Source organism: Octopus sinensis, linkage group LG11 (assembly GCF_006345805.1).
Source record: "Octopus sinensis linkage group LG11, ASM634580v1, whole genome shotgun sequence".
In the NCBI taxonomy this organism is placed as follows: domain Eukaryota; kingdom Metazoa; phylum Mollusca; class Cephalopoda; order Octopoda; family Octopodidae; genus Octopus; species Octopus sinensis.
In genome coordinates this window covers 16,622,825-16,650,400 of record NC_043007.1, presented here as the reverse complement: position 1 = coordinate 16,650,400, position 27,576 = coordinate 16,622,825, and the positions used below count along the sequence as shown (strand labels likewise).

Sequence of the window (27,576 nt, the reverse complement as noted above, 5' to 3'; positions counted from 1 at the left end):
GTTGAGAAATGAAGACCTGTTAATCTTTCAAGGTACAAGGTAATCTCATTAGTGCTGGAGGTATGATAGAATCCACTTTAATATACACTACAAACTGGTTAGCAAAACAAGCATAGACACGCAGGGTCCAAAGGGCAACTTTGTTTGCCTGAGAACATAACAACCTATCTAGAGTTTATATCATGATAAAATAAAACCTAGATAGTTTTGTAAATGCATACCCTTGTCTGCTGCTGATTACACAAAACATGATATAACTGCAGCAATTTGGTCTTTATTTTCTAAAATTAATACATTGAATATGATCAGTAAGAAGCTTGCTTCCCAACCACATGGTTCCAGGTTCAGTTTCACTGTGTGGCACCTTGGGCAAAGCCCTACGAGTGGATTTGATAGACAGAAACGGAAAGAAGCCGGCCATGTGCGTGTGTGTGTTTGTTCCTCCACCATCGCTTGACAACTGATGCTGGTGTGTTTATGTCCCTGTAACTTAGCAGTTCAGCAAAAGAAACCTGATGTGTTTATGTCCCTGTGACTTAGCGGTTCAGCAAAAGAGACCAATAGAATAAGTACTAGGCATACAAAGAATAAGTCCTGGGGTCGACTTCTTCGACTAAAACCCTTTAGGGTGGTGCTCCAGCATGGCCACAGTCAAATAACTGAAACCAGTAAGAGTAAAAAAATATGTATTCTTCCAACTTATTGCAGCGTGTCTTAATATATTATTTTACCAATCACAAGATTAATACTAAATATTACAAGCCAGCAAACATACTGATATGTCACCTAGACAGTCCATCAGTGTTCCCTCTTGCATACTGGAATTACAGACAAACAGAACCATATACACAGCCAACAGGAGTATAGAAATATTGATTTCTTAAATAGGTATAAGGCCATTTGAGGGGAGGGGGAGCATCTGATTGTATTGACCCCTGTTTTTTTTTTAATTTTTTTTTATTACTGAAACTCATTTTATTGGCTCTTGAAGAAGATAGAAATTTTGAGATGTAAATTGCAACCTTGAGATAGAGTTAAACATCTGGTCGAAAGATAAATATATTAGAATTATGAGGGCAGTAGGGATGGTCATGGCCGTACAATGAAGGACAAACAGCAATTATAGTATCAAGTCACTATGTCAGTGCTCTGAGTTTTATAAAAATCCATCTAGTGCTGATAAATAACGATCAGTAATATACTGGCAATGATTCAATTAAGTAGACAGTTCCTCTGCAAAAATTGGCCCTGTGCCTAGTTTAAAAAACAAAAACAAAATACATCAAATATAAAATTTGTTTTAAAAATCAATATTTGAACTACTCAAAACACTACACACACTGCACAAGCAGAAAGACAGAAATATTAGGTTTTTCATTAAACCTTTATAATTCTGTAGCAATAACCAAGACAGAAGAATATACAACCAAATCATTGGAATAATGCGTTCATAGAGCGGCTCCCTACCATTACCACTATTGAATCCTAGATATCTCCATTAATGCCCCTCAATAAAGTTGGCTGCCATTGATAAACCAAGAAGATGGTTTTGTGTCTAAGATATAAGATATGCACTTCTTAAAGAGAGAACGCTTGAAGCAAGGGTTTTAGCAGCAAGAATTTTACGGACCAGCATCCAAGCACCTTAAAAACCATTCCAGTCATCATGCCCTGTAATTAAATACGTGACACAATAAATAAATAAATGAATGAAGGAAAATGTTGCATTATTTGAGAAGCTGGTCCAACTGATGCTGGTATGGAATGGCAAACTGGAATTTATAATATGACGATGATGCTTCTTAAGATTACAATATCAACTCTTGTCTTTTAAAAAAAACAACAACAAAAACAAAAGATAAAGAATTCCACCATAAATAGATAGATAAGCAGATCTTATATATTCTAGATAATTGGATCAATAAAAGAGGATGGCGGTGGTTGTCTGTTCATATGTAATGAGCTTACTATTACTATACAAGCTATTAGAAACCCAGGAAGAAGAGAGGATGGGGGGTCATTTGGATTTTTATTTATTTACTTTAAAAAAAATTTTTTTTTTTACAGCCTTCTTGTTTAAAAGAAAGGAAGCTGACTATAACCCCGAGTTAGTCTAACATTGGCAAAAATCAAACGCCACAGAGAAGAGAAGAAGTGGAAAATACAATTATAAAACACAGGTGAAAATGTCAGTAACTGAATAAAAGAAAGAAGAAGAAATTAATAACAAAAACAAAACTGCTTCCACTTTTAGGTAATAATAATAATAATAATAATAATAAAAATATTTTTAAAATCAATAAACATTGCTGAGCCTTATAATTTATCAGTTTCAGAGGGAGAGGGCTGATCTTTCAGCAGTTGCCTTAGCTGTGCTAGACCTTTTTTTGTATTAAATAGTGGTTGTGGTGGCAATGGTAGAAATAGTAATAGTAGTAGTAGTAGTAATAATAGTAGTAATAGCAACAGCTGTGGCGGTAGTTGTAGTAGTAACAATAGCAGCAACAGACATACACTATAGTGGTGGTGGTGGTGGTAGTAGTAGTATTAAAAAAAGGTAATGGTATTAGTAGTTGTAGTAGTGGTGGTGGTGGTGGTAGAGATAGAAATGATGGTAGTAGTAACAGTAGCAGCTCCAGAACCCAGCATGTAATAATAGTTGAAGTAATGGTGGTGTGAAGGTGATGTCAGCAGCAGCCTCAGAAACCCCACAAGCAGTAATGGTGGCAGTAAGCAGTAGCTCTTTTTTTTTTGTTTGTTTGTTTGTTGATTTTACTTTCTTTTTGTTTTATTTTTATATTCTTAAACAAGCAGCAGCAGCAATCAATGCTTAATAGCAAGTCTAGCATGAACAATTTACTTCTAACACTCAGCCAGACCTAGAACACATGCTATATAAAGATAGGAAGGAGGTGGAGGGGGGGGGGGCAGGTCTGTCATTGTATATACACCAGGGTTTTTGAAATTTTCAGGATCTAAACCCATTCACAAATATTTTGTAGACACAGAAGCAACTTCTATCCATTTATTTTTTAAAATCTAATTAACACTGTAAAATTCAAAATACGATAGAAATATACAGATTTTTTAAAAACATAAAAATATATCTTGTCAAAACGAGACTATGCAAAAAAATCCTACGATTTTCCTGAGTACAATTCCCATCATTCTTATTTAACCCTTTAGCATCTAAACTGGCCATATCTGGTCAAAATATTCTGCCTGTTTCATGTTCAAGCAGGTCAGATCTGGCCTGTCACACCTACCTTGCAATGTCATTCTAAGAATAAACAACCACATCGTCAAAATCTCAAAGCTACAAGATAATATCTCTCCTTTTTTCTCTCCTCTCTCGCTCTATGTCCCTTTCTTCTCCCTCTCGATACATACCTGCCCTCCTAACTTAGAAGCCAACCTTGGCTCAGACCATACATATTGAAATATATTTCCCTCAACTGGTTTATATATTGAAATGTTTTAACTGAGAAAGGTCTTGTGTAATGGACGCATTTCCTGTTATATATTACAGTCCTGAAACATACGTATTAAATGATTTCAAACCATAACTATTTGATTTGCCTTCGTTACACACACACACACAGCAGGGCTTCATTCAGTTTCCATCATCCAAATCCACTCACAAGACTAGTTGGCCTGGGGCTATAGTAGAAGACACTTGCCCAAAGTACCATGCAGTGGGACTGAATTCTGAGACCACACGAGTAGGAAGTGAGGAGTTATTTTAAATATTAATTTATTAATTTCATAGCCCACTTCTATTCAGCATGTATGGCAGGCAAGCTACAGGTTTTACAAACAAGCTGGGTCAGTTATTAAAAATAAAATTTTAAAAAGAAAACACCCAAAAATATGTTCATGATATCACTTTTGATTATATCTAGCATGAAAACCTCCTACTTGGGCTGTCCAGGGTTCTATGAGTTACATTGCTTGGATTTAGAAATTTCTTATCTGACCACTCACTGGCATGATGTACCAACTGAACTCACTCACTCACTCACTCTAATCCACAATATTAATTCAGGTTTGATTATATCACTCCCACATTTTGTTTCAATGCATTTCTGTCTTCATGCTTTCACTTCAAACAAGACCCATTCACATTCGACAAACACACTGTCCATGATCTGAGATCTTAAAACCCAGTCCAATCTAGGTTCAGTTCCACTGCACAGCAACTTGGTTAACTGTCTTCTACAACAACCGCAGGCCAACCAATGCCTTGTGAGTGAATTTGGTAAAAGGAAACTGTGTGGAAGACCCTTAGTGAACCTCAGTCTATGTATGTATATACGTGTGTGTGTCTTTGTGTTTGTCCACACACAGAGCTTGACATCTACCACTTCCCCTAACTTAATGGTTCAGCAAGAGACTAATAGAATAAATAACAGACTTTAAAAATAGTGGGGTTGATTTGTTCCAGTAAAGCTTTCAAAACAGTGCCCCAGCATGGACACTAAAAAAAAAGTAAAAGATAAAAGATAGAACAAAACAGTTTGCTGACATTCTTTAACCCAAAGCACTTTGTCCAGCAAGCTAATGATTCTGCCAGTTTGCCTACCTTAATAATAATAATAATAATAATAATAATAATAATAATAATAATAATAATAATGGTTTCAAATTTTGCCACAAAGGCAGCAATTTTTGGGAATGAGTCAATTACATCAACCCCAGTGTTCAACTGGTACTTATTTTACTGACCCTGAAAAGATGAAAGGCAAAATTGACCCCAGTGGAATTTGAACTCAGAACAAGCATTTTTCTCGTCGTACTAACAATTCTGCCAGCTCTCTGCCATAATGATGATGATAATAGAATAATAATTATAATCCTGGAGAAGGGTACAGTCAGTTATATCCACTCCAGAGCTGATCTGGTACTTTATTTTGTCAACCCTGTAAGGATGAAAGACAAAGTCATCCTTGGCAGAATTTGAACTCAGAACATAGAGAGATGGAAGAAAAGCTACTAAGCATTTTGTCTGGCATGCTAATGATTCCATTAGCTCATTGCCTTAAAAAAAAAATGCTAATGAAGATGAAACTCATGCAGGCTTATAGTAACACAGTATCTTGCAGTATTACTATTCTGAGACCCCCTTCGGTCACAATACAGACCAAGGGATTGCACCTAGAAAGTTACCTTCCCAGGCACAAGTCCGGGCAAGGTTGCTTATGGAAGACCAGCAGTAGCCCATGCATACTGGCCTCCCCTCTCCATGCCACCAGTGTTATCCAAGGGAAAGGCAACGGCCGATACAGCTTGGCACCTGTGACATCATCATCATCGTTTAACGTCCGCTTTCCATGCTAGCATGGGTTGGATGGTTCAACCGGGATCTGGGAAGCCAGAAGGCTGCACCAGGCCCCAGTCTGATCTGGCAGTGTTTCTACAGCTGGATGCCCTTCCTAACGCTAGCTGACGTCACAACTAATTTCTACAGCTGAGTGAACTGGAGCAACGTGAAATAAAGTGTCTTGCTCAAGAACACAACGCGCAGCCTGGTCCGGGATTTGAGCCCACAACCTCACGATTGTAAGCTCGATGCTCTAACCACTGAGCCATGCGTCTTCACAGTATTACCATAGTAAGCAATAAATTGAAACATGTAGAGAATTACTATTACTGTATTTCTTCACCTTTTATTTATTTTGCTAATACTGGGTTAAATATTTTTCTTGATTATGTAATGGAACAGAAGGAAGGTCATAATTAACATAGTTTTTATTGCAAGCCTTAATTATATAAGTCATGAATCAAATTTCAAACTTGTTTTTAATCAGGTTCAACAACAGCAAAGTGCTTAATGTTATATAATTAACTAATTAAGTCTAATTTAAAATTTAAAAAAAAGTCAATTTCTAACTTTAGAAGCAGTGAGCAGTTCCTCTTTTTACCTTAGTTCTGTTTAATATCAATATAATCCTCTCATTTGAAGCAATGTAAATTATGTACAACTTAAATTAGGTAACATCCTAATTAATCCATTCATTACAATTTACAGTTATAAATGGAAGTCCAACTATTACACACACACACACACACACTCGCCCATGTCCACTCCTCACCCACACAATTTGTTTGGCTTAACTGCTCTGCAAGCATTGATGATTGTTCTAAGAAGCTTACTTCATAATTGTGAGGTCTTAGTTTCAATCCAACTGAGTGGTGCATTAGGTAGTCTTGGGTTGACCCAAATTTTGCAAGTAAAATCAGGCAGGCTAGATTATGGAAATTACACTCTTTTTACTCTTTTACTTGTTTCAGTCATTTGACTGCGGCCATACTGGAGCACCACCTTTAGTCGAGCAAATCAACCCCGGGACTTATTCTTTGTAAGCCAAGTACTTATTCTATCGGTCTCTTTTGCCAAACTGCTAAGTTACGGGGACGTAAACACACCAGCATCATCAAGTGATGTTGGGGGGACAAACACATACACACATATATATATACATATATACGACGGGCTTCTTTCAGTTTCCATCTACCAAATCCACTCACAAGCCTTTGATCGGCCCGAGGCTATAGTAGAACACACTTGCCCAAGGTGCCACGCAGTGGGACTGAACCCGGAACCATGTAGTTGGTAAGCAAGCTACTTACCACACAGCCAATATACATATATACGATGGGCTTCTTTCAGTTTCCATCTACCAAATCTACTCACAAGCCTTTGATCGGCTCGAGGCTATAGTAGAAGACACTTGCCCAAGGTGCCACACAGTGGGACTGAACCCGGAACCATGTAGTTGGTAAGCAAGCTACTTACCACACAGCCAATATACATATATACGATGGGCTTCTTTCAGTTTCCATCTACCAAATCTACTCACAAGCCTTTGATCGGCTCGAGGCTATAGTAGAAGACACTTGCCCAAGGTGCCACACAGTGGGACTGAACCCGGAACCATGTAGTTGGTAAGCAAGCTACTTACCACACAGCCACTGTATAATTTTTTTTTTTTTTTGTCTTTTGGTCAGTGTTATTTCCTATTTGTATCTATCTAGAAATCAAAAGGAAATGACTACTATTCCCGTCAAACTTTGCTTTTCTGACCTGGACATCAATGTTTTGAAACTGACCTACCTTCCTTTATATTTCAGACAGATTCAGCACCAAGTTGCTGAAGCAGAAATGACTATAACCACTTGAGCATGTCCCTTAATGGCTGATGATACGTGCATCTCTGATGATGAGCAGAGTAGTTAGGGGAGCATCATAGCCATATGTTGAGAGGGATTCTTTGGGGTTTGAATAAATGTAACAAAAGCAAAGTTTAATAAAAATCATCATCATCGTTTAACGTCCGCTTTCCATGCTAGCATGGGTTGGACGATTTTGACTGAGGGCTGGCGAACCAGATGGCTGCACCAGGCTCCAATCTTGATCTGGCAGAGTTTCTACAGCTGGATGCTCTTCCTAACGCCAACCACTCCGAGAGTATTATTCGCCATTTTTCACACTTTCTAGGAGTAAGCAAATAAGAAATAGCAGTTGCTGCTCCGTGTTATGGAAGTTCATTTGATGGACTGTTTCAGTAGTCCTAAGGGTCCAAGCTGTCACAATATACCATTCATTTTGTCTAGATTACAATTAAGGGCACAAGTAACTGTGGAATACTCAGTCAGTTACTATAAGACAATAAATAAATAGTTCTGTTGATTGAACAACTGAAACTGAAGAAGAATCTATTTACTTGGTACTCTATCGAAGCTTATTTCTAAGAAAATTGCAAGCTATTTTAGAATGTTCTGTCTATTTTTTGGCACAAAAATAGACGTTGGTTTTTAGAGTCAGCCAACAATTTATCACAGCCACCACAAGATACTATCAGCTTAAATAAATGTTGGAAGGTATGCTTATTTTTGTCTGCATCGACATCTTAGTACAAACAGTTGTTATATCAAATATGGTATTGCTGACTAAAATATAACTCCTTATGCAATAAACCTTGACTGATATTATTATTATTCAACATCTGTTTTCCATGCTGACCTGTGCTGGATGGTTAGACAAGAGCTGGCAAGTCAGAGGACTGTGCTGTACTATCTTCTCTGGAATAGTTTCTGTGGTTGGATGCCCTCCTAATGCCAATCACTTTACAGAATCTGCTGGATGTATCTAAAGAAGCACCAGCAGCAGTGAGATCACCAAATAACTTTTTTTAAGACAAGATCCTTCAAATGAGGTGGAGGGAAGAGGAGGATGTTGTTGAAGGATAGAAAAAAACAAGAGTTTTGCATTAAAGAAACAAGGATACCTCAGGTGTGGAAAGGAGAAAGAGGTGTGGAAAGGAGAAAGAGATATTGAAGACATAACAGGAATAGGGGTAAGTGAACCAGGGACTGGAGAGTATGAACGGCTGAGTGGGTTTAGAACTTTGTAAAAGGAGTGATAGATGGGGGTGGAGGTGATGAGTGGGCACAGGTAGAGGGAGGTGATATTAAGGATATATGCTGCGAGGAAGAATGTTGTAGGATAGATTATAAGGAGAGATGATCTGCTGCAAGTCTGTCAAACCAGGAAACACTTTTTGATTAAAGGCCTATTGGGTAAAGACTTGCCTTTAATCCTTTCTTTACTGTATTTATTTTGAGATGCTCTGTGTTTCTTTCAATTATTTTAAATATAACAAAGAATTTAGTAAAATAACTTAGTCATCAATAAGCTAGTGTTAAAAACATAAATTGTGACTAAGGCTTGGTGGAATATTTTAATTCAAAACTTATGAAAACAAGACATTTTACCACAGAGCCAGAGCCGGTTTTGGCCGGGTGAGTAACAAAAGGGTTAATCAACCACACCAAAATTTAATGAAGTTCCAGGAAAATTAGTTCCAAATGCCAACATACTTATAGTACTGTATGATTATAGACGAGAGAGGAAAAAAATAATAGTAATTACAGGATCACCAATGACCTTAAGATTGGCAATAGAAAGGTCACAGCTAAAACTCCTTTGATCATAGGTCTGTTGGACCAGGGCTGATCTGGGGATAAATAACAAACATTGTAAATAACTGAATTTGTGAAAGCAGGGCTTCCAAACTGCAGATATTTCTTGCTCGTAATTACGACCAGTATTTGACCTGTGTTGGTCAGTTGGAGAAGCCAAGATCACTGTTAAGTTCAGCCTGAGTGCTACACAAGAAGTTGCGTTTTGCACTTGAAAAGAGTAAAAATAAACTGGCTGACATGCTACTTATCTAACACAAACATGTCTAAAAGATTCAGTCGTACTTCAGAGCATTCCTGTGGTTTTAACCTAAATTAATCTAATATTAGGCCCTTTGTGAACAGACTGCAGTAATATTAATTTATATAAAGTATAAACTTACAAACGAACTCTCAATCAGATATGAAGACAAAAGTGAAATGAGATAGCCATTATAATAAATATTCCAGTAATCCCATTATACCATTACAATCTATCTCTCTTTAATCCTTTAACATTCAGATTACCCAAATGTATTGTTTATTTATTCACATAGTTCTGAATTAGTCATGCATTATCTCATACCTTTGACATTCTAATGATGTAATTGTTTATTTTTAGAATGACATTGTTGGGCAAGTGTGAGAGGCCAGATCGCGCCAGTTTGGGCTGGATATGGCAGTTTAAATGTTAATCTGTTAAATTTGCAATCTAATATCATTAAAAAATATAAAACCATGAGAAACTTCATTATGAAATATATCTGCATATGTAAAAAACACCCACTACACTCTCGGAGTGGTTGGTGTTAGGAAGGGCATCCAACCGTAGAAACTCTGCCAGATCAAGATTGGAGCCTGGTGCATCCATCTGGTTTGCCAGCCCTCAGTCAAAATCGTCCAACCCATGCTAGCATGGAAAGCGGACGTTAAACGATGATGATGATGATGATGATGTATAGAATCCACACTTCCTGCAGCTCACTTCTCTCACTTGGATATTAGCTACAAAGACTTCAATTCCTCTTGTTGAAAATTTCCCACCCTCAAATACAGATTTCCTCCACTGTCCTCCAACTATCAACAACTGTTTGACTGTGTCACTTCCAGCATTGAAAACATCTTATTTTACTTCACCCTTCTACAAAGTCACTGTCCACAGTGATTTCAATACTTATAACTCTTCTTGGTTTTCATATTCATTCTATACTGACACCACTAGTTCTTAAATTGAATCTTTTGTAATCTTCAATTCTCTACATGTATTTCTGACCAACACACAGATCCTTCATCGCTTTCTCTCCTCCAAACCCAACCTCTACTCAACTCAAAACCAAACTCATTTCTGCACTTCTCAGATCATCCAACAACTGCCTAATTAAGACCGTCCATTACTCATATCCATACACTACACAATATCCCTTCCCCACTACTCTTTTACTTGTTTCAGTCATTTGACTGTGGCCATGCTGGAGCACTGCCTTTAGTCAAGCAAATCGACCCCAGGACATTTTCTTTGTAAGCCTAGTATTTATTCTATCAGTCTCTTTTGCCGAACTGGTAAGTTACGGGGACGTAAACACAGACACACACACACACACACACACACACACACACACACACACACACACACATATATTATATATATATATATATATATATACACACACACACACACACATATACGATGGGCTTCTTTCAGTTTCCATCTACCAAACCCACTCACAAGGCTTTGGTCAGCCCGAGGCTATAGTAGAAGACACTTGCCCAAGGTGCCACACAGTGGGACTGAACCCAGAACCATGTAGTTGGTAAGCAAGCTACTTACCACACAGCCACTCCTATGCCTAGCTGAACTTGATGGCACATCAAATCAACTGATTGGATGTAGCTCCATCAATTTTATGCTATCCCTGGTAACAGATATGTTTTACCTTTGACCCAACAGAAATAGCTGAGCAGGTGAGTGAAACCATCCTCTCCAGCATATTCTTCCACATCCCGCACACAACAGGCTTATAGCTCCAAATACCCCCAGAAATGCAACTACTGCAAGATCAGCTTGAAAACCATGAAGGGTACCTTTGTGCAATAAAACACAGCTTGAAAGCTATCCCCTGTCTCAAATTACACCCAATACTTTTGGTTCTTTTCCAAAAATTCTCCTTTCTTCTATTTCTCAACCATAAAGATTTCGTAAGCAGTACCCCTGTGGAGGAAGTCTCTAAATGTGCAGCTTACTCCACATCCAACACCATACAGCATGTACTAGGTAAATCTCCAAAATTATCCTCTTCCACTACACCAGCTGCATCATTATGCACACTTGCATATCAAGTGCAAAAGTTCCTCCAGCTGCTTCAAACCAACAAAGCCACCAACCCTGACAATGTCCCTTCCACCCCAAACAAAATATCCCTGTTCTCAACAAGCTTTTCAATCTCTCCCTCTCTCTAGAACTCCTTTGATTCTGTTAACAACCACACTATTGCATTCGCTACACAATCCTTTCTTTCCAGAATACTGGCCCTCAGAAATTCCTTCCTCTGTAAATGTTTTTCCAGCATTCAAATTATAAAAATTTAAGAGGGACATTAATGTCGTCACTCTCAAAATCTGAGAGCCTTGTGAAGACCAAGGGCACAGTCCCTTTCTTCAGAGCTTACACACACAGGTGTAGGCATGGCTGTGGTCAAGAAGCTTGCTTCTTAACATGGTTTCAGGTTTAGCCCTACAGTGTGGCACCATGGGCAAGAGTCTTCTACCATAGCCTTGGGCCAACCAAAGCTTTGTGAGTGGATTTGGTAGATGGAAACTGAAAGAGCCCAACATATGTGTGTGTGTGTGTGTGTGTGTGTGTATAGGTATGTGAGTGTGTGTATGTTTGTGACTCCTTGTCTTGACAATGCCTGATAGTTATAAATGAGTGTCACTGTCATACAAGCAATATTATTTCCAATATTTTGCAAAAAATATGCCTAGGCATGGGGAAATATTACTGTTTGGAAACAGGTGAGAGTTGGTGACAGGAAAGGCATCTGGTCATAGAAGATCTACAACAAATTCTGTCCAACCTATGCGAACACAGAAAAGTAGATGTTATGATGATGATGGTGGTGGTGGTGGTTATATGTACGTCAGAACACTGTGCTTATCAATGGTAATTCCTGGTTGAAAGGATCTTGTTCACTCTACATTCTACAATTTCACCTCCAGCCTCTCTGTTTAGATACTTGTAACACTGCCAAACCATTCATCATTAAGTGACATCATCGTCTACATTTAGAAGAAAACTACCCCTTACTCTAAATGTGTAACGGTTCATTTTGTGTGTCCCAGTTACCTGTACTATTAATGGCTTTACCCAACATGTATAGTCTACATTTCATACAGTTATATAAACACAGCTTTCTTGCATACATCAAACAATATTATGATACATAATCTCTTTATCTACGCATAACTATTTAACTGCTGTCTAGGTTAAGTCAGTCCTCGATCCAGCAGAATAATGATAAAAGGCATTCCAATCTCAACAATCCAGACTATTATACAATAGTAGTGTAATTTAGAACTACATTTATGTTCTTCCTTTTCTTTAAGGGTATAGTTCCAAGAATGTGCAGTTGCTATTTCTAGTAACCGGTGTAACTGCCTGGTTCAAATAGCTTTTGAAGACAAAGTATAAATGAATTAAGGAAAAGATTGAAAATAATGGATTTTTCAAATAAGATTTTATGTATGTTGTGTGTACACACACACACACACAATCAACATTCACTTTTCTATGCTTGAATAGGTTGGATGGAGTTTATGGAGGTAGATTTTCTATGGCTGGATATCCTTGTTGTCGCCAACACTTAACTGTTTCCAAGCAAGGTAATATTTCCTTAGAGCCAGGCACGGTTTTTGCAGAGTATTGGAAAGAATGCCATTCATTTATCACACAATATCAAGGCAAAGAGATACAGACAAATACATACACACACACATCATCATCATCATCGTTTAATGTCCGTTTTCCATGCTAACATGAGTTGGATGGTTTGACTGGGGTCTGGGAGGCCAGGAGACTGCACCAGGATCCAGTCTGATCTGGCAGAGTTTCTACAGCTGGATACCCTTCCTAACACCAACCACTCCGTAAGTGTAGTGGGTGCTTTTTACATGCCACCAAGCACAGGTGCCAGGGGAGGCTGGCAACGGTCATGATCGGTTGGTGCTTTATACGTTCCACCGGCACGACATATACGCATGACATGCAGGGACATGGCTTTGTGGTTTCAATTCCTGGGCTAGGTGACATGTTGTGCTTTTGAGCAAAACACTTCATTTCACATTGCTCCAGCTCACCCAGCTGGCAAAAATGAATAATCCTGCAATGGATCAGCATGCCATCCAGGGAAGAATATATATGTCACAGAATCTAGGAAACCAGCCTTATGAGCCTATGAGTTGGGAAGAACCATATGTACATATATATATATATATATGTATAATGACAGGTATCTTTCAAATCTACTCACAAGGTTTTGTTCAGCCCAGGACTATGGTAAAAGACATTTGACCAAGGTGCCATGCCATAGGACTGAGTCTGAAACTATGTGGTCCAGTAGCAGACTTTTTAACCACGCTAATATGACTGGCTGCCAAAGATAAAAACCAACACACCACATCATCATTATATATATATATAATATATATATATATATATATATATATATATATATATTATATATATATATATATCTTTATATATAAAAGTAAGGTTGTGTGTCTGTCTCCTACGATTTAGATTCCTAACTACTCCCACATTTTGCGGTGCAGTTTAACCAAAACCGGGTATCTTATAGTCTACGATGAGTCTACGATTTAAAAAAAAAATTACCATCATTTTTTTTCCATTTTAATGCATTTTTTCGCTATTATATAAGGGAAGTAACTTTCTAAAAATGTCTACGATGAGTCAACGATTTAAAAAAAATTTACCATAATTTTTTTTCATTTTTAATGCATTTTTTGCTATTTTTTGGCTATAACTCTCTAAAATGCTTATATAGTTATCTCCCTTACAAACCCGAGCAACGCCGGGCGATACTGCTAGTATATATATATATATATATATATCCATAAACATTGTGTGTGTACACAGCACGCACGCACAAAACCATGGTCAAAAGTCTGAATAAAAGCAAAAATAAGGTCATGAAGATAAAAAAATAAGGAATGTATTTTCTAATAACAGAAGCAGATAAATTGAGAACGGTTAACTAAAAGTACAAACATCAATATCATTCTGCTCGATACTTGGAATGGTATTCCTCTCTGCCTGCAATACAGCAGCAATGCAGTCAGGCATGATTTCAAGCAATTTTTTGCAGTAATCTGCAGCTATTTCCTGCAACGTCTGCTATTTTAAATCTGAAATTGCTGAAGCATTATAAGCTGCAATTTGCATTTTGATGTGACCCTTTGCATTTTCTGTAAGGTTCAAGCCAGGATTTGATTCTGTCTATCAACCAAATTAGTTCTGAGCCAGTTTTTCACATATTTTGCAGAATGTCATGGTGTACCATCCAGTTGGAATATAGTGCTATTATGGATGAGTATATGAGTAGGCAACTTAGCAAAATTATCACAGAATGGGGATTAAATTATTTCTTTATTGCCCACAAGGGACTAAATAAAGAGGGGACAAACAAGGACGGACAAAGGGATTAAGTTGATTACATTGACCGCAGTGCGTAACTGGTACTTACTTAATCGACCCCGAAAGGATGAAAGGCTAAGTTGACCTGGGTGGAATTTGAACACAGAATGTAGTGGCAGACGAAATACCTATTTCTTTATTACTCACAAGGGGCTAAACATAGAGGGGACAAACAAGCACAGACATAGGTATTAAGTCGATTACATCGACTCCAGTGCATAACTGGTACTTATTTAATCGACCCCGAAAGGATGAAGGCTAAGTTGACCTTGGTGGAATTTGAACTCAGAACGTAGCAGCAGACGAAATACCGCTAAGCATTTCACCCGGGCGTGCTAACAATTCTGCCAGCTCACGGCCTTAAAGAATCACAGAATGAAGATTAAAACTAGCAAGCTACATACTCCAGCTATCAGACCAAAGCATCTTTCAAATGGACTTCACCGGAGGGAAAGAGAGGAAGACTGAAAACTATAAGGAACAGTAGAATATTTGTAACCGATATGAGAGCAGTATAATATTGATGTTTGTACTTTTAGTTCACATGACTAGATGCAGAGAAAACTAAAACTACAGCCAACAGGAACCAATGGCATCAACATACTGCCCTATGTGCTTCAGAGCACAGGAGGAACTAATACCGATGAGAGTGGACAACTTCTTCAGTAATACCCTGGTAGGTTTTAGGGTTTATAGCTTTAACCTGGAACCAAGTGGTTGGCAAGCCAGCTTCTTAACCACACAGCCATGCCAGAGTAATCTAAATGCTACGGAGTTAAACAAGTCCTCCTTGACCTAATTTTTTAATCACCCAACAAGACTGAAAACAACCCAAGACACGTTTTTTGGCCCCGATACGCTGGTTGTTTTTGCTGTATGTTTTGCAATGAGATTGAAATCTTCCTACAACAAATATCTTATTGCATTTTGCTTTGCTGACAACCGTGCTTCAATGGCACTGCTAAATGTAAGCGGGATGCGGTACAAAGGCACTGAATCATACACATACAGTGAGTTTGCACAGTGTTGGCATGAGGTCTGCCAGATCTGCCAAATGATTTGTATCCACTTGTCTGAGAATAGAGAAGCTTTGTGGACAGCACCACCACCACCAGATAAATTTAACTGAGTTGATGTCTTCTAGAATGTGAGCCTATTGCTATGTAAAGCGATAATTTGAGACAATTCCATAAATTTATAAAATATTGATATAAGCAGCTGTATCTTAAATGTCATGTAGAAGTTGAAATTATAAAAATATTCCATCATTTATGTAACATAATATAAATTAACTTGGTTACTTGCAAATATCATCATCGTTTAGCATCTGCTCCCTATGCTGGCATGGGTTGGATGGTTTGACATGGAGCTATCCAGACTCCAGTTGTCTGTTGAAGCATTGTTTCTACGGCTGGATGCCCTTCCTAACACCAACCAATTAACAGTAGGTTGGGTGCTTTTTACATGCCACTAGTAGACGATTTACTTTTTATCCTTATATCAAAAAATATTTCACAAAATTCTAAATTTCCTCAACGTATTCAGATGCTTGACAAGGACCATCTATCCAAACACACACACACACACACACTTGAAAAGCAGAGAGATAACTATGGATAACTGCTCTGAAACCTCCAGCTTTTATATCCGGATTACAAATTTATATTTAAATCACTCATAATTGGTGCAGTTGGTTTTGTGAGCAAATGCTTAGCTGACAGTCTAGATAAACTTGGATTTCCAGAAAAAGAAACCAGTCAACTTCAACATTACAAATACAATCTATAAATGGAATGGTAAAAATATGCAAGACTTTTCTCAAGTTTAAAATATGGTATTGTTTTCATTATCTACATTCCAACAATGGAGATCTGTATGTTAGTTAGAAACCAGCTCCTTCCCCAGAGGAAGGGCTTAAATAATCAAAATCAGAAGAGAACATACATAAATACAATCATGCATGCATACATACATACATTAATTTTAATGTCCATTTTTCCATGCTTGCATAGGTTAGACAAATATGTTACTGTTTTTCAGGTGGGTGTCCTCCTTTTTGTTGACCTTTTTCAGTTTTCAAGATATCTCTTATTTCACAGAGCTCCAACCGAATAATTTGTTAGTAAGAGAATTGCAATAACAGAAACACTGTTCACATGTTGGAACTTCCATACAAGTGAGCACAATCACACACACACACACACACACACACACACACACACACACACACACAAGAGTCCTCTTATGATTTCCACGTACCAAATCCACTCACAAGGCTTTGGATGGTATGGGACTACAGTAGTAGATATTTGTCCATGGCACTGCACAGCGGGACTGATCCTGAAGCCATACGGTTGAGAAGTAAACACCTTAACCACACAACCATATATGTAAAGCTAGTACCATGATAAAATGCACCCAGTACCTTCTGAAAGTGGGCGGAAAAGTTAAGAGAAGCCAGTCATAGAAAACATGCCAGAAATGGCATGTACAAGCACAGTATGGTTCCTGGCCAGCAAAGGCTTGGGGGGGGGGGAGATAACTGAATGGGAATTAAGTCGGTGACAACCCACACAATCCATGCCAGCATGAAAATACAAATGTAAAATGATAATTAGAGAGTGTGTGTGTGTGTATCTATACACGCAAAAACACACCAAAAACTTGAAGTATTTCAAATGAAATACAATTATGCGTCACCCTTATATTTTCAGTAGACATGGGAAAAAAAAAAAAAAGAAAGCCTTCAACTTACATGCTTTGGGGTGATTCCGCAGATAATGCAACAGCAGGGTCCAAATGTATCTTATATGGACGTCCATATACCCGTAAAAATTGAGTAGGGTCCTGTTTCTGTAAGACAAAAAAAAAAAAAAAAAATCAAAAATCAAATAAACATAAGCTACAACTTGTGAATTTTTTTTCTGCCATAAAGTTTTAATCTCACCTCATTTTCTCCAGTCTACAATCTTACAATGGTAGTGCCTTGTTATTACATCTTTACAGTTTACTTATAAAATAGCAGCCCTTGTAATAATTTTTTTTAACTAATGCTAGCCAACCAAAGGAAGACATGCCAGTAATATAAGTTTACATATGATATCTACACCTGAATGTATCAATGAATTCTTCCCACTACTAATTCATTAAATATCTTAATAGAAGAGATCTGTACTTTAGTATTCAGTAAGACATGAAGACTTTGCTTTGAAGGTTCAACTAAATGAGACCAGCCTACTGGAAGATTTATAATTTATAAGTGTGGGTTATCTTTTTTCTTTTTTTTTTTCAGTCATTGGACCATGGCTATACTGTGGTCCAATGACTGAAATTAGGGTTAGGGTTAGGATTAAGGCAGTGTCCCAGCATGTGTGAAGGGTCTAGTCAAGCAAATTAACCCCAGCACTTCTCTTCAAGTCTAGTACTTAACTGTTTGGTAAAAAGAGATCAATAAACTAAGTTATGGGGATGTAAAGAAACCAACAGCAGTTGACAAGCACACAAACATACAGTGGACTTTCACACAATTTCTGTTCACTAAATCCACTCACAAGGCCTTGGTCAACCTGCAACCATAATAGAAGACACTTGCTCATGGTGCCATGCAGTGGAACTGAACCTGAAACAATGTGGTTGCAAAGCAAGCTTCTTAACCACACAGCCATGCCCACTTCCGTGTAAGAATTCGAGTGACAAGGTTCAGGTGAGACAACACCAGTAACATGTTAGTTAACCCAATGTTAACGACAATAAACATCATTAAATACTGGCATATTAACTTTTTCTTTTTTTTTTTTAAAGAAATTTTCATCTTTATAATTAATGACAGTCTGCTAACTGAATCTTGAATATTTCTAATATTTTTGTATCTAAAGTGTTGGAAGCAAATATATTTATAAATTACAGAGTGTCTTTTATCAAGAGTAGCCATTCAACTGTGGAGAACATTTTTAATGCTTATTTCAGTTAGGCAGACTGAAGCAAGCAGACTAATGTGTAGTGCTTAAGAACTAAGCACAATGAATAATATAAATGGAAACTGGAAACCAGGTCAACCAGACTCTGCTTGCTGAGAGCCTATCTCTATTGCTTCACATTTACTGTACTTCTACACAATACTTCTAAAGAAGAAAAAATTTTTTAATCCCAACCCAGGAATGAATGCATCCTGTTACCAAAACAGGAGAAATTATGAAAATTAAAGAATACAAAATATGTTGACAATGTTTCACTTTCCAAAAATGCAAATTCATCTTTTTATAACTCTTCATTCATATTTTATATTTTCTTGTTTTTTTTTTTGTATTAAGTTAAATGAATTTGTTTGTGTGTGTGTGTGTGTGTGTGTGTGTGTGTGTGTGTGTGAGAGAGAGAGAGAGAGAGAGTACACACACACATATACCACATCAAGTTCCTTACATTTGATCTTAATATGAAGAGATGCTGAAGTGCCTTATCCCTAAAACTTGGGACTTCTTGAGACAGAGTGTGAGACCAAATAGGAATAGGTCACAAGCTCTAGAGAATCTCTGCTTAAGATTTTGTAAACTTTCAGGAGAGTTTGAGGAAATAGTTGTAGCATCACAAAACAGTAGGTCTCCAATGATAACTTTCCTTATCTTAGTTTTGACCTTTAGTTTGACAATACTAAAAAAAAAATCAGTCAACAGCTCTCAGGTAAATGAAAATAGACATCATTGGCTGAAAACTCTGAGTTTCAAGAATAATACAAAATAAGATAGCAAAAAGTGCTGTGGTAAGGATAGATTTTTGTCTCAACTCTTCACTTCAAATTCTTTGGGTGTCGATCCTTCATATCACACAGTACTCATCATACCAACATGGAAAGACCTCATAATGCTTAGCAGCACAAGTAGGTAAAATCTTAAATAGGCTGTTTCTACCTATAAAGGGTGCTTGAAAGTTTTTTGCTAGGATAATAAAGGTGAAATATAGTGGTTGATTCTACTCCTGACACTTTTCCCGAGGCAGGCACATAAATAGAAATATGACTATGGTGGACCTATCGGTGCAGAAGCCACATTGCAACTCAGGATGTTTCAGCAATGTTATTTAAATAAAGAATTTGTTGGCTAAACTGTAATTAATTATTGCACTCAGTTTTCTCAGCTCTGTTCTTGCAGTGTGACAATGCTGGTATCCTGCATAACCTGTGGAACTGCATTCACTTTCCAACATTGGCTGGAGGACTTGTAGAGGTGTTCAAGTAAGACTGGAAAACCATTTTTGAAAACCTCAGTTGAAATACAATTTTTCCCGCTGGCGGGGGGTGATTGCCTCCCCTTTGCAAATATAAGGACACAGAAAATGTGTCAAAGCCGACAGGAGACGTCGATGTTTCCTAGGGCTAAATGGTGATGGTGTAATTCCCTTATGGGACTGACACATTGAGTTGATGGTATACAACCACTATATCGCTCCACCACTGCTTATGTCTCGCTGAGACATTTAGAAATTCAATATTTCTAATAATGTGTCCATAGTCATGTTATTACTCTATGGTAGATAATTTGTCCATTTCACAGGGAGATGTTTAATTAGTGTACAGAGCATCAAACCCCACCTCTCAATATTGCTAATAATTTCCAAAGGAAAAACGAAACCAATAAGCTTGGGAACAGATTCACTGTAGTAGCTGACAGTAGTGTTGAGTACAACACTAGACTACCTGTGAAACTCCAGAGTTTCTTTCAAGATTTACTCCAACAAATTTATCTTAACCAAAGGTAACAAGACAGTAGAACTATTTAACCCATAGCTGGAAATTTGTTGGTGAGCAGTATGACATTTCATATACCAGTGAGCCCACAGGTTATATCACTAGGAACAGACCATTTCTGAAACCCTAATAAATTCAGCTTGGGAACACAAAGAAGTATTACCCAAGGTTTGTTGCTGAAAAAGCTATGGGCTGGTAAGGAAAGATACACTCAGCTATTCCTCTCAGTAACAAGCCACCAATGAAGATTTAGAGACAAGAAAGTGACAAGCACCCAACTTGCATTATGCATGTCTGTGTGTGTTTGTGTCCATACAAACAATGATGATTGCTTAAACATTGAATACAATCGCTTTATAGTCTTGTAGACACTGAGGATGCTATAGGATTATGGCTTGTTAAAACTGAGGAGAGAACTAGACAGAGGTAATGAGCTAGGTTTAATTCAAGTGCAACACTATCCTGGTAAACAAATCACAACCAGATGCCAATGGGGCTTCCTGTTTGTGCCAGACTGGCCTTCATACTAAATCAGATCATGAACAGTGAAATCAGAAATTTAGAAAACTTGGTTTGAACATGACTAAAACCAAGACATTAGGTACTAAAAGGATTGAAGTCAATTAAAGCCATAACTGTTTTAATACAGGACAGAATTAGACAGAAATTCAGTACTGTATAATTAAAAGAACGATAACAGTTGAAATGAGATCTACAAGGAAGAACTAAAGAGAACCTGCACTTAGGCATTTAAAAATACATTAGAGTAGCCAACAACCACAAACTGAAATCCATGACCTTCTCAAATGGAATGGAGAGGCATAGCTATGTTTCACTTACTTGGGGGACATAATTAGACAGGAAGGAACACAGCAGTAAAAGAGGAGCAATAAATGTGGAGAGGCAACAGTGATTATAGAATAACAAATAAAGCCATGGTGATGTGGGAATAAGGTGAGGTAGCAATTGGTTATTAAAGGAAAATAAATAATAATTGTTGAATAATGATAGTTTCAAATTTTTGCACAATGCCAAAAGTTTTATAGGAAGATTGAGTTAATTATATTAACCCCAGTGCTCAACTGGTACTTATTTTATCAACCCTAAAAGGAATGAAAGGGAAAGCTCGCCTCAGCAGAATTTGAACTCAGACTGTGGAGAGCCAGAAAAAATGCAACTTTTGTTGAACAACAGCCATTAGTTTATGCTGGATTATGCTTATAGAAAAGATAACCAATTAAGATGGTTAGATCAAACCAGAGTATGTTGGTCTCACAGGTTAGACAGCGTTGAGATGCGTGTTCAATTGTGGATCCACCAAATCCATATCAGTAGGTGAGGGTTTAGCCAATATTTTTTGGTTCCAACTGATTGTTTAACACTCTCGGGAAGGTTAGTATCTAAAAGGATTAATTAAATCAGTTAAGCCTTAGAACCCGAAATGCCGGTACATTGGCACTATGCCAAGGCCATATATTCCCCAAATGCTGGTCTACTGGCACTCCACTTGTCTTCATTTTGTTACTGTTGTAAAGCAATCTTTTGCCACTTTTGTATCTGTCTTTTGATGACAGTTGTTCTGACTTCAATCCCACTGTGTGGCACCTTGGACAAGTGTCTTCTACTATAGCCTCAGGACGACCAAAGCCTTGTAAGTAGATTTAGTAGACGGAAACTGAAAGAAGCCCGTTGTATGTGTGTGTGTGTGTGTGTGTGTATATGTTTGTGTCTGTGTTTGTCCCCCCAACATCGCTTGACAACTGATACTGGTGTGTTTATGTTCCCGTAACTTAGAGGTTCAGCAAAGAAGACAGAAAGAATAAGTACTAGGCTGACAAAGAATAAGTCCTGGGGTCGATTCGCCAACTAAAGGCGGTGCTCCAGCATGCCACAGTCACATGACTGAAACAAGTAAAAGAATAAAAGAAAAAGAATATTCCAAAGTTGTCGATAGATTGGTTCTATCTGGCACTGTATAACCCCCACCCACCCCCCGCCACACAGTGTTATCCTCAAAATGCTGGATCATTATAACATCCACTCAGTATCACAGTATGATTACTATATCAGCACAGACATGACTATCGATACAGTCTACACGTACTCTTGACCGTCTGACCTTCTCTGACCTACTGGTCTATTTATAATGGCTGGCTACTAGCACTTTTTACCAGGAGGAATGTACAGTTTCACTATACAACAGTTACATGTTATCAAAATAGCCACTTGAGCCACTTAGCAATCAATCAGTGAGTATGTTATTTGGGGTGTTCAGCATTCATATTCTATTGTGGATTCCTTATTTTGTGCTGGAATTTTGCCAAGGATGTCTTGAAAACGTGTCGGTGCTGAAAAAACACTAGCTCGGATTCTTAGTGATGATGATGAGGATTTAGATGAGTCTAATTACAGTAATGAAAGTGATTTTGAGCAAGAAACTAGCAAAGAATTGCCCAGCGATTCCAACAGTGATCAAAGTATGATTGTAATGAACACAGAAAGGTACCTGTCTCTTGTCTCATAGCAGTGAAGAGTTGCAATAATTTCATGGGAGGAACAGACAAAAATGACCAAAAATGACCTGCAAAAGTGTTGACGCCATTACAAATGGCCTTGCTGATAAGTGGTGAAGTTCTTTATGTGGACATCATATAATGCCTATGTCTCACACTGTACATGACAATGTCAACAGCTCTTTCACTGACATTATAAACCTATCTATGTGAAAATGAACAACCATACAATCATCATGAGCAGACACAATGCAGGCATAACCCATAAGTACTTTTATGTTTTATTCTGTTATTATTACTTATCTATTTAAATAAAAAAAAACAAATAATATACATTGGGCGTAACCCAGTTCTTTTGGCTACCTAATCAGAATAAATAATTGACCTAATACGAAATGTTAGCAAATATAAAAGGGAATTTTCGTATTTGAAAGTATATGAGTTATGCTCTACAAATTTATTACTGCCATCACTGTCTGAAATAAAAGCAGTTGTGTACCTGCGTGACCATTGTTCTCTGATCAATATATTTTCTACTACTATTATAAGAACCAATATCTGAAAAACCTTGAGTTGCTTTGAACTTGGGAGTGTGCGTGTGTGTGCCTATTGCTATTGTATTTCATTTTAGATGTAACTGATGTTGTTTATTATACAACTTGTTCTAGCATAATTTATACTAAAAGTGGACTATGTACTTTTGCATAATAAGTAAGAACAATCTGGGTTTCAATAATGCATTAAGAGTTCAATCTTAGCTAAAAGAAATCACAATAAGGCACCTGCAAATTAGCAGCATTAAGAATGGTATCCTGACATGAAAACCAACACAGCCCTCAGGCTAGTTGGAGCCTATCGACCCATACAACCCAGAACTTGGGTTTTAAATGATGATGAAAAATACAAAAATATTTTGACAAATTAAATTTAAATGTTGAAGTGAATCTAATGGTTTTGTGTGTTTCTTAAATGGCTTATAAACACCTTCCACACTGCAATTGTTTTCGTTCAAGCACACGATCTCAGAACAAGTTACTTGCTATGCAAGTACATCTCCAAAAATATATTATCTTAGTGACTATGTAGGCCAGAGTCTGTTTTCTGTTCTAGCACAGGACTTACTTAAAGGAATATAGCTATACAATATATTCCTAATTGTTGGAACTGTATTTGATGTTTCCTTAGTTTTTAATAGCTGACTTGTCAATTGAACAACTTTAGAGAGAGAAAGCCTAAAACGTTAGCCAAATCTCCCTCAAATTACAACCTACAGCCTTAAAAAATAAAATAAAAGGAATACACTATACAATGAAGTCCTAGATATGAAAAATGGGATGGTCACAGCTGGAACACCTTGACTGTCTATCTCAGCAAGCACTGACTTAACTTTGAATTCTCAAATCCTTTGGCTACTGAAAGAAAAGTTGAAGCTTGTTATCTGTACATTGTTTTTAACTTATTCAATTACTGTTAAATATTTACATATGACATAAGTTGTTTCTATATCAGATATAAAAATTGTTCTTACTGATATCACCCTCTTCACTTCATAACATCAATTTTTCCACAAGGTTATATAAGTTTGAAGGTTCTTATCAAATATATTTCATATTGTGAAGGAGACACCAAATCACAGGTTTACTAACCAACATTTATATTTATATTTCAGAGCAATGACCAAGACCTTTGGCATTATGTCATGCTTGAGAAGAAGACCCATCAAGCAGAACAAAATCGCAGTCGTGGTAGATACTGGTGTCACGCAAGTGGCATGTAAAACCATGCTAAATCAGACTGGAATCTGGTGCAGCCCCTCAGCTTACCAGCCCTGGTCAAACTATCCAACCCATGCCAGCATAGATGAGAGACATTAAATGATGATGATATCCATCAATAATTTAATGTTCATTCATCGTAAGGCCCTCACCAAAAATGACTATGCAAACTGACCCATGGGTTGGAGGGTTGTTGCCCGAGTGGTGTCATCTATCAGGAGTAGTAAAGAATCACCAACAAATGGTGGATGCAATGATGCACTGTTGCAGTGCATGCTTCCATACTAATACTACTACAATCCTCAATCATCATCGTTTAGCGTCCGTTTTCCATGCTAGCATGGGTTGGACGGGTCAACTGGGGTCTGTGAAGCTGGAAGGCTTCGTCAGGCCCAGTCAGATCTGGCAGTGTTTCTACGGCTGGATGCCCTTCCTAACGCCAATGGTATGAGTAGATATTGTCCGTTCTGGATTATTTCTCATCTCATCTACAAGACTATACCACACATACAATCATGGAAAATGCAATAAAATAGAAACATACTTATGAACCATATACACCCATTTAAGTGGATGGTGAATAAACAGAGACAACGTAAATGAGAGAGGAACCGTTGATCTTGCCAAAGATACGGTAACCTACAGTGTTCATGCCATGATGAAATACACCCAGTAGACATTCTATAAAGTGGTTGGTACTAAGAAAAGCAACCAACTGTAGAAACTATGCCTAAAATGAAGTGGTAAAGTGAGACATGGTCCCAATCCATTTAAGGGGACAACTTATACCATCGTGGAAAGAAGACGTAAAATGATGAAGTATGTATGATGAGTGTCATTTGAGAAACAAATGTACTAAATACAAAAACTAAGATTATATATTTCTATAAGCTGATATTTCTTCTTTCAGTATTACTAAAAATTTCATAGTTTTGTAGCCCCTCCAGAGCAAGAAGCATGCCATGCCCAGGCCCTTTTCTCTCATACTTTATCCCTCTCTAATACTCATCCCCTTGCATAAAGTTGTTCGTCTCAGGATTGTAAGCTGTATGGTAACTTCAATAGTGTTGATCGCATACACAAAATCACTCAGTACACACTGTGAAGTGGTTGGTGTAAGAAAGAGCATCCAATCACAGAAACCATGCCAAAGCAGACACTGGAGGACAATGCAATCCTTGGGCACACTGGATTCTGTCAAACCGTCCAACATACACCAGTATGGAACATAGACATTAATCCTTTAGCATTAAGATTATTCAGTCAAACATAATTATTTTTCATTCACAGTTTTTAATTCATCATGCATTATTTTGTAGCTTCCAAATTTTGATGTGATATTTTTAGAATGGTATTGAAGGGTGTGTGATAAGCAGGATCTGGTTGGTTAGAACATGAAACAACATATTTGGGCTAGATATAGCTGGTTTAAATGCTAAAGGATTAAATGATGATGATAGCTGTTGATTAACAGCTATGTGAAACATCTAGTAATAAAAGAAAAATCTCAGCTAATATTCATTCACCTAACCCATGGTAGCAGGAAAAAAAATAAGTGAATAAATATATATTTGTTTACGGATGTATTTTTTTATATGAATTTATATATTAATTTTACGATGACATTTAACTAATCGGCTATTAAGTTTCAAAAGTACTCCAGTTTTTGGCTCTTCAGTGTAACCCAGTCAGAGACTTCCTTCCACCCAAACAGCTAAGTGTAAAATTGTAAATTTGAACCAACATGAAACTTTTTATGTGATTTTTTATTTTATTTAAATGGGTAGTAAAAGCAGGAAGAGCAGCACCCACAGATTACTATGAATTAATATCCAGATCTTTGTAAGTAACATAGCTGGAAGTCAGTAGCTGTAGGATAGGCAGGCCAGCAAACTAAGTAGCTTTCTTACTGTATCAGGCACACCTGTTTTTCCTCAACAGAAAGTAGGAGTATGAAAGGAAGAGTGCGGCAGGAAGCAACTGGTTAAGATAGACAACTACTTATATATTTGTCAAGACAGTTTTTCTCATACTAAAGACATGGCCAGAATGTTTGCAACAGACTGAAGGCCAGTCAAGACACTCAAGAGCCAGGAAGTGATGTTAAGCTCACAGACTGGCCAGGAAATGTGTGATGCTGAACAGAAATATAGACAGTATAGAACAGAAGAGACAGAAGACACAATTGATCATTCAACCATCTCAAGCAAGTGATAAAAAAGGCAGTGAACAAAGTATAGTAACCGGCCCTGACAGCAAAGTGTTCTGGAAATATGTACATTTGAAGCAGAGATCTCACTCTCCAGCTGACCCTCTTTACAATCCCCATACATATCAGATCAGTAATGACCCCAAGGAATGTGCTGAGCTTATTGCTGAATGCTATGCTGGCATTTTTACTGTGGAAAATTCAAATATACCTTCTTCACCAACTCTGACATCAAATTCCATAACATCTGCAAAATTTGCACCCGCAATGCTGCGACACTACCTCAAGTGCAACTATGCCTCTCCTGGTTCTCATGGTGGTACTTATTTGCTTCTCAAATGTGACAGGTTCTCTCTTTTGCACCAGCTTTCATTCTTCTTTCAATTCTGCCTTAACAACTGAATCACTTGAGAGCACTAGAAAATTGTCATTGTTGTTCCCCTGTTCAAAAAAGGTGATCGCACATCACCTGTCAACTACCGTCCAGTCAACCTTACTAGCTGCATCGCCAAACTGATGGAGTCCTGTATCAGAGAAACACCCTGGAACTTTTGGAGCTCTCACAGCCTTATTCGACCCTCACAATTTGGATTTATCCCTAACTCCAGCTGCTGTAGTCAACTCTGTATACAGCAATTTCTTTCATATAACTTCAACTCAATTATTCC

At 37.6% G+C, this 27,576-nt stretch overlaps 1 protein-coding gene across 5 annotated transcripts in view; it reads right to left on the bottom strand.

Moving 5' to 3' along the window:
* LOC115217008 (CLK4-associating serine/arginine rich protein) overlaps positions 1–27,576 on the bottom strand; it is a 116,085-nt gene that overhangs the window by 50,892 nt on the left and 37,617 nt on the right. For all 5 annotated transcript variants that reach the window (XM_036507121.1, XM_036507122.1, XM_029786532.2 and 2 more), the window contains exon 3: positions 17,427–17,524. In XM_036507121.1, the coding sequence (XP_036363014.1) occupies positions 17,427–17,524 (98 nt within the window). The remainder of the gene's footprint in view (positions 1–17,426; positions 17,525–27,576) is intronic.